Genomic DNA, 17,937 nt, shown 5'->3' on the forward strand with positions numbered 1-17,937 from the left:
TTTGCCTGCTCACGGCAACCAAAAGATGTGAAATGATGAAGAAACGGGAAAGTAGTATAATTTATGTATGTTTATTACACTTAAATGAAGACTGGGCGCTGAGCGAAATCAGAGACAGTGTATTCCTCACTACCCCCATCATCACTGCTGTGTCCAGTGACACGGTTGTCAGCTCTTTGATTTGTATACCCCGCTTTTTGATTTTGCAGAAGGCCCTCCACCTTAGTTGGGGTTGTCGGATAAGTTGCTCCCATTTCCACAGGAAATGCTCGTTCAGTAGACTGTGGGCCCTGACTGCGCTGCAGTAGCAACCGCTGTTGTTGTTGTTGCTGTTTTAGTATCTCCGCGTAGATACTACATGCATCCACAGAAAGATGCTCCGCCACAGAAGAAGAGTCCGCGCGAGAAGATACGGAAGATATGCAGCCTTCAGTGTTTTGGGGATGCACCAGCCGAGACAGCACATCAGCGCCATTTAGTCCCCTGTCGTCGTCAGAGTTTTGCGAGTTAGCACCTGAATCAACGTCTCCTCTCGCACTAACTTCTCCCTTACCGACGGCATCACCTATCGTGGAACCTTCACCACTTCGTACGGATATTCTACCCCCACCACTGCGACTAAGATTACCGGTTGATATATCGTGAAATGGCTCAATGACGGTACGATATAGTGCAGGCCCCCCTGTACTTCCTGTAGGAGCACGGTAGTGGTGGCTGGCAAGTTCTGTTGCAGAAGCGGGAGGGTTGGACGTATCACAAGTTTCCCTGTGCTCGTCGTCACGTGCCTCGGAAATTTTTTTGCGAGTCAACTGCTTCGTGAGTAGCCGCTGCCTCTGCATACTGACTGCGGCGTCAAAAAGGGATTGTAGGGACATATTTTGCAGCCACTCGTTGCGGATCTCATCGCCCTTTCCAGTGGAATCATCACGGGTTTCGCCATCCTCCACCGCGTACGGATCACAACCTTGTTGGTACAAAGACCCCGGCAAACGAGGTCCCCGTGACCCGTGCCTTGGGTGCCAGGAGCTACCCCCTGAAGAGAAACTTGCCTCTCTCCCGTTCGAAGGTTTGACTCCTCGACAAGCTTCATCAGTGCTTTCCCGATTGCTACTGCTACCGGTTATATCATAGCGCTTCCCAGAGTCCGTATGCAACGAAACAGGGGTGACATCGCACGGCAACGTACCCTCAGTTCCATTAATTGCTGAGTGTTCGTTGCGGCGGAACTTACGCGGGTCGTAAGCTAAAGGTTCTTCTTTCTTCGCCGCCTCCATGCGCAAACGCACCGCATTCTCACGAAGAAGATCTGACCGCGTCTTCTTCATTTGAGGTGGTTGCCTGTTCCTCCCGTTTTCAGGGGATAGATGCCGCGAACATGAATCAAGGACCGGTGTGTCAGATTCCAAACTAACCGCCATCGACTCCCGTAACCGGCGCTCTTGTTCTTGCAACCTCTTTTTTTCTTTCACTAGACGCTGCATCACCGCTTTCTGCTGCTCCAATGTCTCACGTCGCTTCAGCGCCGTGGCACCGTACGCTACATCCTTTTGCCGCTTCTCCAAGCGCCGCTTTGCAGTCTTAATGACGTCAACTAAGCGATCGCGTTCCTGGCGAAGTCGCATGGCCTCTTGGCGTTGATCCTTAATGAGTTGACGGTGCTGTTTTAGTTGGGTTGTCAACTCTGTGACGGTGTTGTGGAGGCCCCTCTGGCGATCCTGCGAGCGAATCAAAGACTGCTCTAATGCCTGGGCTTGCTGAAGAAGTTTTTCCCGAGTAGAGTTCACCGTAGTAAATGTAGAACTTGAAGCAGATGAAAAATTGTTGTTACAGTGCTGGTGGCTACTGCTGTTGCTCTGCCCCTCGTTAGTGTCATTCGACTGCCGGCTGTGGTCATTCACTGTTGAAGGACTATCTAACGGGCTAGATGTGCGTAGTCGATGCTCAAGCATGGGGGTGAGTGAAGCCACAGCTTGGAGATATCGAACACTGGACCGACCGTCGTCAAAACTACTGCTGTTAGACACATCCCTCGTAGGAGCAAGAGGAGGGCCTGCAGCAGCCGTTGGCGACAAGGGGTTGAATGCTCGACAATATCTTTCCTTACCAGCAAGCTTCTCGCTGCCGTTAAGAATCCCGTTCATTGTTTCTACACCACCACACTTGTTGGTGCTGCTGCCCCTCCTAACACCAGTTTGGTTCACTCCAGTGCGACGCTCAAGGCTGTCCACCCTCTGATAATCTCTTTTAGAGCTATCGCTACTACGTTTATCCGACCGCGGCGAAACAACCGGTACCACGCCACGTGACACAAACTCGGAATGTCGATTATATTGCGAGTCGGCTGCCTCTGCAGCGTCTGGTGTCGCAACAGCCGTATCCCTTTCGGTCGGCGACCTAAGTGGGCGTCTATCTTCAAAGGTTTCGCGCTTCGGAGTCAAAAGTGGACGACGCTTATCCGTTGGGGATTTCAGTGGAGATGGTGGCAACGGTGGCGATGTCAGATGACAATGACCGGAGACCGCTGCCGTAGTTGGGGACTGAATAAGTTGACTTCTGGCGACATCCGCCCCCCTTTTCCCCAAACAGGATCGCCCCTGTGGGGGCTCCGACGGTGCGACGCCATCGACATTCAGCTGAGATGTGGGGTCACGCCAAACTGTCATGTCCTTTTCCTCCACAGGAGAAAGTGTTCGCGGTGGACTGATGTAGTGCCTCGGTGACATCATGGGGTCACGGGTTTTTTCAATGCTATTACCATTTTCAATAAAATTTTGAAGGACGTCACGTGCGGCCTCGGTAAACAGCCGCTTCATTCTGCCCACCTCTATGCCATTGTCTATTTCAATAACCTGAGGCAATACTTGGTGCAGTAGCGATGCATACAGCACCAATCGTAACCCTCCTCCACCGCTGTTTCTGATGTTGCCTTCCGCAGAACTCTGCTGTCGCTCTACAGAAGCCTCCATTTCATGCAAATGATGTTGTACAATTTCTTTCACAAGTTCCTTAAGGCCGTGCCGTGTCTCCTCCTCATCCTCATGCCGCTGTTCTCTCCTTCTGACGCCTCCTCTTGAGGCAAGCAACGCAGGAAATAGCAATATCTCTGTGAAAGTCGCCACAGCCTCCCGAGGGGCCTGCAGGAACGTTTCACTTAAAGGAGTACCGCGCAAATCGATATCCCGAAGCTTTGGACACGCTGTTGCTGCAGATGACACAGCTGTCAGATCGGCGATCCCACATTGAGCCGCGTGAAGAAACAACAATCCTTCCATTCCGCAAAGTACACCATTCAAAGACTCGAGCTTTGCGTTGCCATCAAGCTGAAGAACCACGATGGCAGAAGTGGTGCATTGTACCCAAGCGGCCTTTTCAGCATCACTAGACACCGAGCTCATCGGCAACTCCACACTCTCATGCCACAACTCTTCAATAACATCGCTGTCTTCCAGCGTCTGTTGCAGGTCATTGTGTGACAAGTCGAGCTCCGAGAGGTGAGGAAAAAGTCGGCGGTTAAAGAAAAGTGCCACATTAATTGGACTTGAGCCCCGCAAGCGACTTAACCCGCCGTCCACGCCCATGACCACAGTGGTGTCAGGAGATTCATTCCCATCACTACAGCTCCGGTCACCTAAATTATACTCAAGCGAAAAGCCACGCAAGTGATTGTGTGATAAGTTGAGCACACGTAATGACCTTGGTAACGTACTCAACCACGGGGTCCTGTGGTCACTTTCCCCAGACATACGGCCAGCTCCATTACACCCCAATTTGTTATGGGACAAGTCAAGGTGCGTGAGTTGGTGGAATAAAGCTCCAAGTCCAACTATATTGCTAATATAGTTGTGGCTGGCCGTCAGCCTAACTACACGGGCGGCTGCCAACAACTCCTCCGGTGAGGAGTTTTGTGCATCGAAGTTCAACTCGTTGATAGACTTGTTCGATAAATCAACGTTCATCTCGACTTGGAAACAAAATACAGAAAACCAAAGTAGTCAAAAGTTGTGCACATATTGGTACATTAGTTAAAAGTGCATTGGCAAGGTAGAGAAGGAAAACACGAGTAATTAGAACCCACAAAAACGGGACATCGCACACAAAAATTAAAAAAAAGAGGTTGGGTTTTCAGCAGAATCATCCACTTTCGACTTCACAAAAATCCTATCCGTATTCATATGCTGCATTTGTTCCATGCAAGACTATTATGTTGTGACAACTCACAGACGGGCTGCAATCTTACAAATCGCAGCACTCGCAGAGAAAAGGGAATAACAACAACATACCAACGCTCTTTACTGGATCGTGACGTGCCTAAGTGCAGCGTCAATAATAGCTACAGCTCAAAGGGGAAAAGCAGCACCAGCACGAAAGCTAATAATGCTTATATCATTCAAACTTCTTTACGCTGCTGTGGTCAGGAGGTAAGGAAGAACCAAATACTCTATTCTTCCAGAGATAGAAGGGAGCGATTTACAAACAAACAGGAAAGAAAAGTAACAAGGAGGCACAATGATGCAAAGCAGTGGTCCTTGTAGGAAAGCGGCACTCCACATTGGAACAGGATGGATATCAAAAATACCAGAAGGTTTCGACCAAATAGAAGGGGGAGGCAGATATGATGGAGAGGGGAAAACGGTGAGTACCGAACAAAGACCACAGCGAATAAGCAGTTTTTGTTTACCGTATTTTTTCTTCTCCTCCTGTCTCGCTCAGTAGTGCAGGGATGTCTCCTTTGCAAGGAGAAAGAAAGGAGGAAAAAGTAGAAACAAAAGGTAAATACAGTAGCTATAACGAAAACAACAACACTGCACAAGAAACAAGAAGGAGGAATCCTTATGGTTCGTATAGTCACGTACACGTACACGTACACAAAGGCAATGTACCGCATCTGTAAAATGGTACAGTACATACCCCTTCCTTCGCCCCTCCTTTTTTTCTTCAATCTGTTTGCCGCACTCCATTTGACGACCCCCACACAAGTAAGGGAGGGAAGACAAAAGGAAAGAGGGGAAAAAAGGAAAAAAAGGGTTAAGAGAGAAGGAAAGGAAGAAGAAGAAATGGCAAAGAGAGAGAGAGAGAGAGAGAAGTACCACCACGCCACACAAACGCACAACGGCGTGACGCAGGCCCTCAACTATTGCATCTCGTCACTTCCTTTTTCCGTTCCAATCGTAGCAGATAAACGAAGGAAAGGAATTAATTACAAATGCAGCAAAGAGCCAAGAAAAAGTAAAAACAGGGGGAAACCGCACACACACACACACACACACACACACACAAACACACAAGAAAAAAAAAAGACGAACAGGAAGGGTGAAAAAATGATAGGATCGAAAAATGGCGCATGCCCGCGATACAAAAATCTGTTGAAAACTGTAACCGATGCCGTGTAAGCATGAGTGCTTCACTGATTGTGTGTACGGCTTCGTGTCGGGTAGGAAAATGGACAATGGGATGACATGAAGGCGGATTTCAAATCAAACATAAGGGTCGGAAAGATTTTAAAAAAAGCAGGGTAAGGTAAGCAAAAATTAAAAAAAACTAATAGAGGAGATGAAACAATGGAAAAAAAAAGTAAAAAGAACAATATCAACACAAACACAAGCGGTGTGACTAAAATACGTAAGCTTGGGAAGTTAGGGGCTCAAGGAAAATATTTCTTTTTTCTAAAAAGAAGAAAAGAGGATGAAAGAGGTCTTTCATTATTGTTTCCTTCATAGTGATACTAATATACAATGGTCCACTTCACTGACATAGGTAGGTGGGTATGCGCGGGAACGATACGCGAGGGGGAATTTCCCTTCACGCAGCCCCACCAATGGCTGTTTCCTTTTCCTCCTTGCGCCGCTCAGTCCGGGCATCATTTCCACCTTCGCTGCAGTTTCCCTGGGAATCCACGTTAACAACACGTGGAAGAAATCCGTCATTCTCAATATCGCATTGATATGCTTCGCTAATTCCTGCACTCTGAGGTGCTGTAAGCGGTACATCATCGCCAAATTCCACATCACTAACTTCCATAATAGCTTCGTCCAAATCTTCTTCGTCGTCGAGGTCGGACTCGTCGTCCCGCGACTCCCCTTCCTTATTTTCCTCGCACCCATCCACCGACGAGGTGGGGAAATTTAATGAAACTACGTGCACCCCAATGGCTCCCTGGTTTGGGGACGTGGCCCGTGTTGCTTCACTGCGGGAAAGACGCTCACATCTATCCACCAAGTTCCTCACTTCCTCTGCGCTCAGTAGCGATGGCTCCCGTTCCTTAACATTTTTTTTGTCACTGTTGTTTCCTGCACTCGCTTTTTTTGCCTGTGAAGGATTGTTATAAAGAAGACCGCGCAGATGATCGAGCATTGAGAGGTAGCCATCTAGCGAAGCCTCAGGGAGCACCTGAACAGAGCCGGTGCTTCCCTGCCTACCCTCATCATCACGAGAGGCGCGCGGGTCGTCTTCCAAACCTATAAAACCGCCCGTCTCTTCCGCATCTGAGTCTTTCTGTAAACCATATGGTTTGCTTTGGCACCCTTCCCCAGCCGCACAGGCGACGCTAGTTGGTGAAATAATACACGGAATACTAGTTAGGGATGGAAGCTCATCCGAGCAGCGCTCCCTTCCTCTTGTTTCTGCATCAAAAGCAGTTGTGTCACTTCCACTGCTTGACGTCACTGGTGAATGCTTTTTCGACACGCTAGTACCGACAAGAACCTCAAGGGTACTTGGGATACAGGGTCGTGGCCCATCAACCTTCTGAAAAACAGCCATCTCATCCGCGTGTCCGGGAAGCTTCATGTTATTGTGAAATCCCATACCCACTAAGTGTGAGCACAGAGCGCGATATGGAGCTTTCCCGTTTGCATTTTTATCCACAAAATTTCGCCACTGCTGCGCCACATCAGGTGGATCGGCAGTTACATCATTGATTGATGGAAGCACTGGAGTGCTATCACCTTCGAAGGCCGCTTTCTTGTTCAAGGCCTCCTCGCTCGTTGGGGCAACGCCATAGCATATGTCAACTAGGATGGGTGTGTGAATGGATTCTTCGAAGGCAGGAGAACGGCCGTTGTCTGGCTTTTTCTCACGCGTGGGGGCCGGTTGGTGCACCTTCGGATTTATTTTTGCAACAACCATAGACGGTGCGGCATCAGGAGGTGTAGCCTGAGGCACATGATTGTTCCGGCTGGCCCCACCACGCTGAAACGTTTGCCTCCTCTGGCCATGTGGTGCTGCAGACGGGCTAACGGGCATCGAGAAAACAGCGGGGGACAGGCACTGTCCTTGAGCTGCCACACCCGCACGACACTGAAGTGGTGCCAGAAGCATCGGCTGACCGATTTCATTCTTTGAACTATCGTCGTCCCCATTTATTTCTTGGCTCTTGGAACAACCGCCGCGCTGGTTGGACGGGAGGAAGCCATCTTTTCTTCGATACAAAATAGGCGAACCCCCTTTATGCCTGGCGTTGACGAACTCTGGTGCGCAGCTCTTAGACCGACCGCAAACCACATCATTTCTCTTTGCCGGATGCAAATTGAAATCCCCCTTTAGTTGTGACAAAAGGGCATGTTGTTTTGCCTGCTGTTGAAGCTCACGTCGCACCTTCACATCAGCCGGCAGGTCTTCGAGGTTTAAACGCGAAAATGGTGAAGTCACCCTCAGAGCGGGTAAATCCTTGGTAGCCGACGCACCTTCCGCGACAAAGCCTGATGCCGTGGTTGGCCTAACATGACATTTATTGACGGCAGCTTCCTTCTCGTTTAAGGGTGAATTCTTAGAAGGCGTTACCTCCATCGATGGGGAAATTGATGGGGCACTATTACGACGACCCAGCGTACCGTTCGCAAACGGCGACCGCAAATCCCCTTCCGCAGAACCCAGTTTTTTTATGTCGTGGTGGTTGACTATAGCCTTTGCAACTGGGCTCTCAGCACGCGGGGTGGGGAGAAGCGGGGCAGAAACTATGTTTGTTAGGGGCTGTTGTTTTAACTGCCGCCGCAGCGGTTGCTGTTTTTGGAAGACCTGGTCTGCTGTCGGTATTACCAGTGGACACGGCTCCTTTGGTCTCCCAAGAGGATGTCGGTGAACCGATGGATCTGCGGTTCGCTTACCCTTCTGCGGCTTTGGTTCAAGCTGCCCAGCATTCAGCTGAGAAGGTTCCGCACGTCTTGGGTTATCGTTCAGGTTAACAACATCTCTGTACACAACAACTCGAGGAGAGGCAGCAACACCGCGTGCAGCCGAGTCGCCATCGCCCCTTGGTTGCATCCCTGGTTGCTGATACAATTGCCGCACCCTTTGGTTATCTGGAATTCCAGGGGAATCCACTGGTGGCGCTGGCCCCTTCAGAGCTTCACGTAGGGCCGCATTGTGATAATTGGGACAATAAGGTGATGCAATAGCGTTTCCATTTCGCCCTCCAGAAACTGGGTTAGATTCCTTAGGGGCGGCTCTAACACAACGGGGATCACGACCGAACACTGGATTCTGCTGCTGTGGGTACTGGGCACCGCGAGGTGGCGATTGTAAAACTTTGTATGGTGATGGGTACGCATTTCTGTCGCCCACCGCGGGTTGACCTGGGTTAAGGGGCTTCATTTCCGCAACAGGTTTCTGTGCGTGTTGCTTCTGCTCCACGCCCTTACGTACTTTTTCACCCCGCGCTATCCTATTTTGCTGTTCAATCACCTTCAAAAGCTCTTGCTTTCTAAGTTGCCTTCGCCGCTCCAACCTCTCTTTCTGTTCCTTCTGTCGCTGCAGGTATTCCTCCTGCTTGCGCTTCATATAGGCATGAATGGTGTTGAGCGTCTTAGGATCCACATCCTTGGCATAACGCTCTACGATAGCATTGATACGTTTGATCCTGTCCTCAAACCCTTCACCCTGTTTGCAGTCGGGGCCTCGTTTCGCTTCGTTATTTTTTTGCATCTGGCGCTGCGCGTCCGGCTGCGGTTGATGTGGCTGCCGCTGTTTTTCCTGTAGTTGTTGAAAGTGCTGCTGCATCAGCTGTTTGTAAGGGTTTGCCACATACTGGGGTTGGCACGGAACCTGCTGAAAATGGGGCCTTTGATATGGGGAAAAGGGTAAAGCCTGCTTGATATCAGCTAGCGGACGCTTGCACTGCGGTGGAGCCTCCCGCCGAAAGATTTCTAACCTGCCATGATCTGCCGCCGCATGCGCCGCGTTAGGTTTCGGAGCAAGTAGACCGGCATGGTCTGCATGCCTCTGCGCAGCTGGATCAACAGCTGGTGGTCCAGCAGCCATCGCCGCCCGTGGAGAAACATGTTGCTGTCGCACAAAACACTCTGGTGCCTGTTGCTGTTGTTGGCGATTGTGCTGTCCTGCTAGGGCCATGGCTGCCATTTTACCCGGTGACATCTCAGGCGGGTGGGGCTCCTGACGGTGGCGTTGCTCCCCCCGAGGAGTCTCCTGTGGGCGTGGAGTAACGGGCTCACAGCACGGAATGTTTTCCGCTGCAGCATCGTACTCAATTATGTCTTTGAGACGTATCCTACACTGCGTGGCTAGCATGAGATCCTCTTCTAACCGCTCAAGCGACCGCTGCACAATCGGAAAGGCGAGCATCTGTCTAATACTTGGCCGCCGTGCCGGGTCCTTCTGGAGGCACCAGTCGACCATCTTACGGAATTCGCGTGAAAAATGCGATGGCAGAGGATTGTACGTCCCCCTCACTATGCGTTGCATGAGCTGTTGCATGCTGTTCCCGTCGAAAGGGTGCCGACCTGTGGCCAGCTCGTAGAGAAGCACGCCGAGTGCCCACACATCAGATTTATTGTTGTACGGTTTGTTCTTGCAGATTTCCGGTGAAAAGTAGTACGGGGTGCCACAAACAGTGCTTGCCATACCCATTGTGTTTCGCAACACTGTGGCAATCCCAAAGTCACCCAACTTCACGGACCCGTTTTTCATAAGAAATACATTCATGGTTTTGATGTCCCGGTGGAGAATGTGCCGGGAATGCAAGTACTCCATGGCCAGGCAGACTTGGGAATAGTAATACAATATTCTGCTCTCGTTCATGGGGCCGCGCTTTATTTTACCGTGTAGGTCTCCATCATCGCAATACTCCATCACAATATACAGGTTATTTCGGTTCTCGAAATGCTCCACGTAGCGAACAATGTTAGGGTGGTTGAGTTTCTGGAGCATACGGCACTCCTGTCGAGCCTCCGTTCGCTCCTTTTCGTTCAACTTCCCAAGGAATACCTCCTTGATGACGAAGAGTGCATTATCGCTTCTCCGCTTGATGAGAATGGCACTACCGAAGCTTCCTTTACCAAGGACGCGTACCTTTGTGTATTTCTCCATGAAGTATGATTAACGTAGGACACACCTCCACTCCTTTCCTGAGTCCCCTTTATCCACCTCGTTCCCAAAAAAGAAAAAAACGTATCCTCCTCACGTCCGCTGTCTGTAACGTAAATACAAATATATATATATATATATATATAACACGTGCTCTTCTTTTAACCAATAATAATCGCGCGAAGGTAACTCACCACGACACTTCGAACAACCGAACGACTGAAACAAAAAAAATCGACTGAAACTAAACCGCAGAGACGCTGAACTGAATACAAGGAGTTTCTCCTTTTCCTTTCCTTTCTTTCCCCACTCACTTAACCGAACACGTTCTTTATTTATTTTTTTGACCTCTTTATCGACGTTCCTACAATTCCAAGAGAACAACAACAAAGAAACAGAGAAATGGTCTCGCCGTTCCCCTCTCCCCTTTTTCTTCCCTTTCCACTTCACTTCACTCTGTCTCTATATAAACAAAGCGGATATATCAGTAAATTTGTCTTCGCTGCCACCCGTATATATTTATATTTATATATATGTCACGCCTCTCCCGCAATGGCCCCCAGCACTTTCCTCGTGACGGTTACTGTATTGTTATTTCTTTCCTCGCTTTTGCCTTTCCCCCTTTCTTCACGCCTTTTCAGGTGTCTCGGCAGGGGTAACGGCAGGGAGAGAAATGAGATTCAAATAACTCCAGTAACAACAAATGAAAACGACAAGCTGCCACCAGTCCCCCCCCCAACTGCCAGAGAAGGACACTGTGGGAACAAGTTTCTTTTTTTTTTTTAAAAAAAAAAATAGAGGCAGTGTACAGTGGACCGAACAAATTTCAATGAACAGCAACGACGAACAGAAATAACAAACTAAATCAAACCAAAAGAAAGGAAGGGAAAGGAACTAATAACCGGAAAACAGACACACACACACACACACACACGAGAAGTTATATTCGAAGGAAGAAAAAAAGAGGAAGAAAGAAGCAAAACGACGGAAACCGCAATGCAACGCAGTTCAGCGATAAGTTACCAATGAGACCTGCGGTACCCGTCACAGCCGACAAAACACTTTTCAGGGTCGTTCAACGTAATTTAAATTTCCCTTTTACTCACAAACGCTGTCGCTTCTGCACGTTTCTTGACTCCTTCTGAGCGCTTTACGTGCGAGTGAGTAAATGAGCGGGTGCGTCTGGAGTGAGCCGTGGTGACTTCCTTACCGCCTGGTAGCGTAAGCAATCCAACAGCTTATCCTAAAAGTACTCAAGTATAATCCCACCCACAGGCGACCCAAGCAAGTGGTACATAAACAAATGAAGAGAGAAAAGGGAGAGATGGATGATGATGATGATAATAGTAATAATGAGACGCAACACCATAATTTTAGCATGATGTAAAGATTACTTCCTTTCCACCAGTCACCACATGCTTCACTTGAGTGGGGTATTAGCAGTAAGAGTTTTTCTTTTTGGTTTTGAAAAGAAACCGCGTACCTGAGTCTTTTTAAATAGTTGTGTATGCATGCGTGCGTGTTTGTGTTTCTTTTCCTTTTTATTAAATTCCAGAAAACAACCCCTCAGTTTGCCTCCTTTTCCTTCGATAACACAGAGTGTACAGATACCACATCTTTTCACTTTTTAAAAAAAAAATCGCGCTTACTAATAACAAAACAGAGTAACAGTGCCTGCAGCGAAATGCTTCCTTACATCAACTTCACACGCAGCTGCTGCTATCCGTACACCGTCTCCTCTTCACTACCACACACACACACACATAAAGATATAAAACGTGCGGTCGCACAAACAAGAGGCCATGCGATTTGTACAAACAAGTGAGTGAGAATGTTTAATTTGTCATTCATGTATCACTTGTACTCATCTCTTCCTCTTCTCAATCCTTTTTTTTCTATTCTCATATCTACTTTTGCTTATTTCTCCTTCCCTCTTTAACTCATTTTTTTTTATTTCCCCATCATATGCTCCCTTGGCAGTAAACGAAGAAACACCCACTCAATTCATTCACCTGCTCGCTCATGCTTCAGTGACATTTATTCCCGCAATCACTTATAGACGCCCATTATATTTTTACCGAAAGGGTAAAGAAAGAAGAAACAAAAAATAGGTTAACTGACAAATCGACAAAACAACAACGACAAGAAGAACAAAGAGAAAAAAAATACAGAGTTCGAAACACAGAAGGCCACCATAAAGGAGGTGGCGCTGCTGTCATCACTTACCGCCAAATGCATGTACGTAAACAACGTGGGTGTGTGGAGAGAAAAAGCGTTGTTGCGAAAGTTAAATATCCCAGTTTTGCAAATAATCTTTAAAGGGAGACTCAACAGCACACGCCCCCCCCAAAAAAAAAATCAAAACAAAAACAAGAATATTGAGTCATGCGTAACTTTTGCTCTCCCTTCCTTCCCGTCCTCTCATACACATACACACACACATATGTAAATGCATGCGCACATGCTCCAAAACTCAGGTTTTGTGCCCACTTCCGCTTACTCCCTCTCCTTTTTGTGCACACCTTGCGTCTTTCCATAAGATCACTCTACCATTTCCCTCTTCTCTATCATACCCCGTCACCCTCATATAAGCAGCCATCGTGCTTTCATTCCGTCCTCCTTTTCAAAAAAAAAACGAAAGAATATACAAGCACCTTCATGCTAATGGAAGCGGTCTCTTTACAGCATTACATTGCCGTAAAAGTGACCTGCGCAGCATCAAATAAATAAACGGAGTGGAGGAGAGGTGAAATGCTGATTGGAAATGACACAGTCACGAAGACAACATCTGCATGCAAACATAAACACATGCACCCACCACCCCTTGAGGAAGCTGCCGCTCTGCCGTGGAACTCACAGCCCTTTCCGCCTACACCCATTCCTTACAGTCCCCATGCGATGAACTATGATGGCAGCGACAATAGTAGTCATAATAATAATAATAAAGGTAAAGCGAGAAAAAAAACAATGATCAAAGTAGCTTAACTTTCCTTTTTCTTAACATGTCTCTTTTTCCTTCGCACCGAGATCACAGTCGGGGGGCTGCTCAACGTCGATAGGCACAGCCGACTCCGACATACGCCGCCTGAGGGCTTTTATTGTCATATGGAAACGCCACTCAAGAAGAAGGCCTACAGCAGCCGCCGCAGCAATCACCCCAGTGAGCACAACATATAGCACCACTGCTAATCCCTTGGAAATGGTGACAAACTGTGTGTTCCCCGCCGTTGTTGAATTATCATCCCCTGATGGGGACGGAATGGCGGTCTTCAGAACGGTTGACTTGGGAGAAGCCTCAACAGTAAAACGGAACCCCTCTGTGAGGAGGAACTCACTGTTGGTGTCGTTTTCCGAAACGCGCAGGACGGCTTTGAAGTGGAACTCCACACGCCCACTGAAACCACGACGAATAAGGGCCCCCGGAATGAATGAAAAGCTAGGGGATGCCGTCGAAGGAGAGTGCCGCAAGTCAGCGTGCTGATGAGGTGAATCATTGGCAGTGCGACGGTAATGCAAAAGTGATGCGTACTCACTGCTACTCCGGCACCGCACCCGAGAAGATGAATCTTCTCCATTCACCCACTCCTCCTTTTCTACACGATGATGAGACTCACTATCGAGCAGAAACTGCAATGCCCTCCCTTTTTTGGTGGTTCTGTTGCATCGAAAAGTGCCTGAAACAGCTGCCGCGTCGACAGATAAAACAAGACGATGCAACGACACCTTCGTCACTTGAAAAGGCACGTCCCCTGTCTTCCGGACATTCAACGAAACGTGAACCCGGTCGTTTGAACCATATGACCGGTTCCCTTCGGTGGTGCAGCCGTTCCCTTTCTTAGCGCGGCCCCTAATGACGTCCTCAAGCACACTTCTCGCTTCAAGTTGAGCGGCGAGCGGAAGTTGACCACCACGACCAAGAGACCACCACTGTAACGGCAACCGACATAACTCCGCATATACTTCAAAGCCAAAACCGCTAATACGTATGCCCTGACGGATGTTGATAAGATCGCTTCGACCATCCTCAAAAAGGATGCGGAGAACAAATGCATCTTTAGCGGATCCTGAAACAGAGGGCTTCGTGCTTCTGGTAACCACACGACCGGTAGCAGAAACGTTGAGAACATCATCCCCTGGCTCGCTGTCTTTAGAGTGACGCCTCAACACCCCGACCACTTGGACCCTCTCAAAATGGACTTCGGTCACGCGAGCAGGTTGGGGGAGCTCCCCGTATCTGCTTTTGTTGTGCATCTCACCGGGGCATGCGGAGTGGTTATGTACAATTGGGACTGTCAGCGACGAGTTAATCATTTCCACACCAGTAACACGAGGTGCCGCCGCTGTATGAAGGGAAGATTGTGCACCTGAAGCGGCTGTCGAATTTACAGGGGACCGACGACGCAATCGTACAAGAAAGTTGTACGAGTATAACTGCCTTCCCGTGATGTTGTCGCACGACGAAGTGGACCACACGCCAATTAATGAACTGAGAGTCACATTCGGTGATTTCACGTCGTGAACTAGCGAGGAACTGCGTTTTGAGGAACCCGGCAAGTGCCTCTTATTACCCATCCTCTTATGTGAAGTCGCCGTCCCCGACTGAATTGAACGGTGGTTGAGTGCTTGAGGCATTCTCGTAACAGCAGCCGTCGTGCTCTGCAGCTGCAAGCGCAAATTATAAGGTTGATAACCAAATACAACCCCCTTCGATGGTAAGCTCCAGCTCACGGGTTCAACTACTTGCAAGTACACGGACCCAACAAGAATGTTACCGTCTATCAATGTAAAGAGGGGCTCACCGGTACTACTATTCCGCATCTGGAGGAGGTAATTGAGAGAAATATCCCCTATCCAAGTCGCATCACAGTCATTTATGTGCAACTTCCAGTGAATGCCTAAACTTCGTTCATAACCCCCGGAAATCGCACCGGGTGGTGTAAGCATCGGTGCGTATTTGCACGGATCGAGGCGATAGACATCACAATCTCGGTGATTCCCACCAAACTTATGATAGTAATTCTCTCCACTCTTGTATGCATCACTCTGCGTATCAAGACGATTGGTGAGTTTTCTATCGTCAAACTTCCATATGGTTGTCGCGGAACCGTCCCTCCCCTGACGGTCGAGGCAGCTTGTATTGAAAGATGGGTTGGCAGCTGTAGGCACCGACGCGGAGGTGAGAAGTGAGCCACCTTCGAGAGTCTTGTTTGTAATGCTTCGAAGTGGTTCGAAGGTAACGAAACGAACTGCCATGTTACCAATTGACGTTACCAAACGCAGCCTTAGCGACTGCCTATCTTTGCTAATTTCAAAGAGCATATCATCAGATGCCTCACCGTCCCGACTGGGAGCCGCAGGATATTGACTGCTCAGCGTTCTGTTAGCAACACCGAAGATGCGAGTGTGGTGTAAAGAACCGCGCCTTGTGGCTGAATCGCAAGTGCCACGGCACACAATATTTCCAAGTTTGTACACAGTCGAAACGTTATGCGCAGCCAGCGGCTGCCGTGAGCGATGTAGAGGCCTCCTCACATTACTTTTGCTAAACCCATGGCAAACGCCACCACCATCCGAGGAATTGAGGTGACAGCTTCTCCCAACGAGCAATGCCTCCTCTTCGCCTATCGCAGACGAGTAAAGCGCGCATTGCATGAGTACCAGAAACGTCAAGGATATAGGGAAACCTCCAATGATGGACACCAAAGCAGGGGTGCACCCGCATCCCTTATTGCCGATGTGAAGACACCTAGTGGTGCACATTGTCGTTAGCAATTTTTTTTTTCAAAGAAACCACAAAAACGGTAGCACTAACTGGGAAATAAATTAGATTAAAGGGAGGAAAAAAGGGAAACGAACGTCTCTGCTCTGCTTCCCCTTTCACCCTGCTGTCGGATATTCCTCGTAAGATTTTCTTGTCTACTACTATTACTATTGTATTTATTAACGCTCCTCCACACCTTCCACTGCCAACCTCAAGCACCTGATATTTACTTTCCTTTTCTTTCTGTTTTTTCGTTTACCCGGTTGGCAAAAACCGGAATGCAATTAAAAAAAAACCCAAACACACGTCGGAACGACGGAAACGTGCTCCCTTCTTCCCTTTTTTTCACTATAAGCTGAATGCAAGGACAAGCAAAACAACAAGAGAAAAAAAAAGAAACGAAAGGAAGAAGATAAGTGTTATTGACTCATGTTCGCGTTGGCACATTGAGAAATCCCTATTTGGCCATGTGGGCGCTAAACCACAACACCGAAACACTCAAGCGAAAAGGACGCAAAGCCCTCCAAAGGGAAGATAAAAAGGAAAACAAAAACGATGGTAATGATGGTATAAACAAATAAATAGTGCGGTCGATATAACGGAAACACGTATTTTCATCTCTGAAGCCAATTAAAGTGAACGTGCAGGTAAATAGCGTTAAAGCGCCCAAACAAACCCCTTGCCACCTGTTTGTCAACGCCGTGCGTGTTTTATCCATCCAACACTGATGCCATCGTGCTTCAACCATCAGAAAGTAAAATAAGCGCCCAAACACTGCTGTTCAACAGGGGAAAAAATACCTGGGTTGATAATGTCATATCCTACACATACAGACATATAAAAACAAAAAGAAATAGTCGCATATGTATTCTCTCTCGCGTACTCTCTCATGTTCCTATCCCACACTCTCTGAGTCCACTAATAGTCACGGAGAGAGTTAATGACACGTGGCCAGTTAAGGGCGCAGCAGTCAACACGCAACGATCCTCCCCAGTGCACAGAAACATGGGATCTCGAAGCTCTGGCCGTTGGCCAGTTAGCCACGATATAAAGGACTGTTTAGTCGTGCTGGGCCTGAGCTGTAGCAACGGAAGCCTCTTCCTGTGCATTCCATTTTGCATAGGTATAAAACAGCGACTATACGACACGCATTGCTCACCACTTCTGCTACCACTAGTCTGGTCTTCGGATGCCTTGCTTCTTTGGGGTATGGCACCCTTAACGGTATGCAACGTTACTACCAATTGTGGCCAACCGTGTGGGTTTGTACTCTGCAACGAACACTCAAAGGGTGCGCTCCACGTGAAGCGCGAAAATGGATCAGCCGACACTACGGACAGTTGCGTCACCACCTCACTTTGACACTGTTGACCCAATGACCGAACTAACGGCACTTCTCCAAGTCTTGTGTCTCCTCCGCTAAGTGAATTATGTGTTGTCCAGTCGGGTCCGTACACCCAATACGTCCGCGCAAAAAGAACGTCGGCCTCGTGGCACTCGGCGCCCTCCAAAACGCCCTGCACGATAATGTCAAAGCCTGCGGAACGTGACGGAAAAGCCGTAGAGCGTGAAGAAGGAAAAGGATCTAAACGCGGAGGCTGACGAGGATTTGCTCTCAGTTGTTCATAGTGGAGGTTACGGAAGGTTCTTTCCCCAAGCCCATCGTCACTCTCTTCATCAGTCTCCTTCGGTGGGTATTCAATGTACTGGCGATCGCTGCCAAGTGGTTTATATACACTTTCCTCCATTTTCTGATCCGCATACGTGTGTGAGTATGCGTAGACGGGAGAGATAAATAAATAAAAACACGTATGATAAAAAGAGAAAATAAATGGACCAATATCAAAGGAATGGCCACT

At 48.4% G+C, this 17,937-nt stretch overlaps 4 protein-coding genes across 4 annotated transcripts, besides 7 other annotated features; all 4 read right to left on the minus strand.

Annotated features, from left to right (window-relative positions):
• Positions 1 to 80: 80 nt before the first annotated feature.
• Positions 81 to 3,956, minus strand: Tb10.61.2350 (hypothetical protein, conserved; the record flags this gene model as incomplete). The annotated part of the gene is made up of 1 exon (XM_822828.1): positions 81 to 3,956. One exon carries the CDS (start codon positions 3,954 to 3,956, stop codon positions 81 to 83), a length of 3,876 nt encoding a protein of 1,291 aa, XP_827921.1.
• A 1,022-nt stretch (positions 3,957 to 4,978) lies between these two features.
• Positions 4,979 to 5,061: a sequence feature (GA-rich).
• Positions 5,062 to 5,082: a microsatellite.
• Positions 5,083 to 5,246: 164 nt separating this feature from the next.
• Positions 5,247 to 5,284: a microsatellite.
• Positions 5,285 to 5,799: 515 nt separating this feature from the next.
• On the minus strand, positions 5,800 to 10,320 carry Tb10.61.2330 (protein kinase, putative; the record flags this gene model as incomplete). Its single annotated transcript, XM_822829.1, has 1 exon — positions 5,800 to 10,320. One exon carries the CDS (start codon positions 10,318 to 10,320, stop codon positions 5,800 to 5,802), a length of 4,521 nt encoding a protein of 1,506 aa, XP_827922.1.
• Positions 10,321 to 10,440: 120 nt separating this feature from the next.
• Positions 10,441 to 10,463: a microsatellite.
• Positions 10,464 to 10,829: 366 nt separating this feature from the next.
• Positions 10,830 to 10,852: a sequence feature (AT_rich).
• A 237-nt stretch (positions 10,853 to 11,089) lies between these two features.
• Positions 11,090 to 11,114: a sequence feature (AT_rich).
• Positions 11,115 to 11,225: 111 nt separating this feature from the next.
• Positions 11,226 to 11,251: a microsatellite.
• A 2,063-nt stretch (positions 11,252 to 13,314) lies between these two features.
• On the minus strand, positions 13,315 to 16,077 carry Tb10.61.2300 (hypothetical protein, conserved; the record flags this gene model as incomplete). Its single annotated transcript, XM_822830.1, has 1 exon — positions 13,315 to 16,077. The coding sequence occupies one exon, from the start codon at positions 16,075 to 16,077 to the stop codon at positions 13,315 to 13,317; it is 2,763 nt and encodes a 920-aa protein (XP_827923.1).
• An 888-nt stretch (positions 16,078 to 16,965) lies between these two features.
• On the minus strand, positions 16,966 to 17,826 carry Tb10.61.2290 (hypothetical protein, conserved; the record flags this gene model as incomplete). Its single annotated transcript, XM_822831.1, has 1 exon — positions 16,966 to 17,826. The coding sequence occupies one exon, from the start codon at positions 17,824 to 17,826 to the stop codon at positions 16,966 to 16,968; it is 861 nt and encodes a 286-aa protein (XP_827924.1).
• Positions 17,827 to 17,937: the final 111 nt, after the last annotated feature.

The sequence above is a fragment of the Trypanosoma brucei genome, chromosome 10 (assembly GCF_000002445.2).
Source record: "Trypanosoma brucei brucei TREU927 chromosome 10, whole genome shotgun sequence".
Taxonomy (NCBI): Eukaryota; Euglenozoa; class Kinetoplastea; order Trypanosomatida; family Trypanosomatidae; genus Trypanosoma; species Trypanosoma brucei.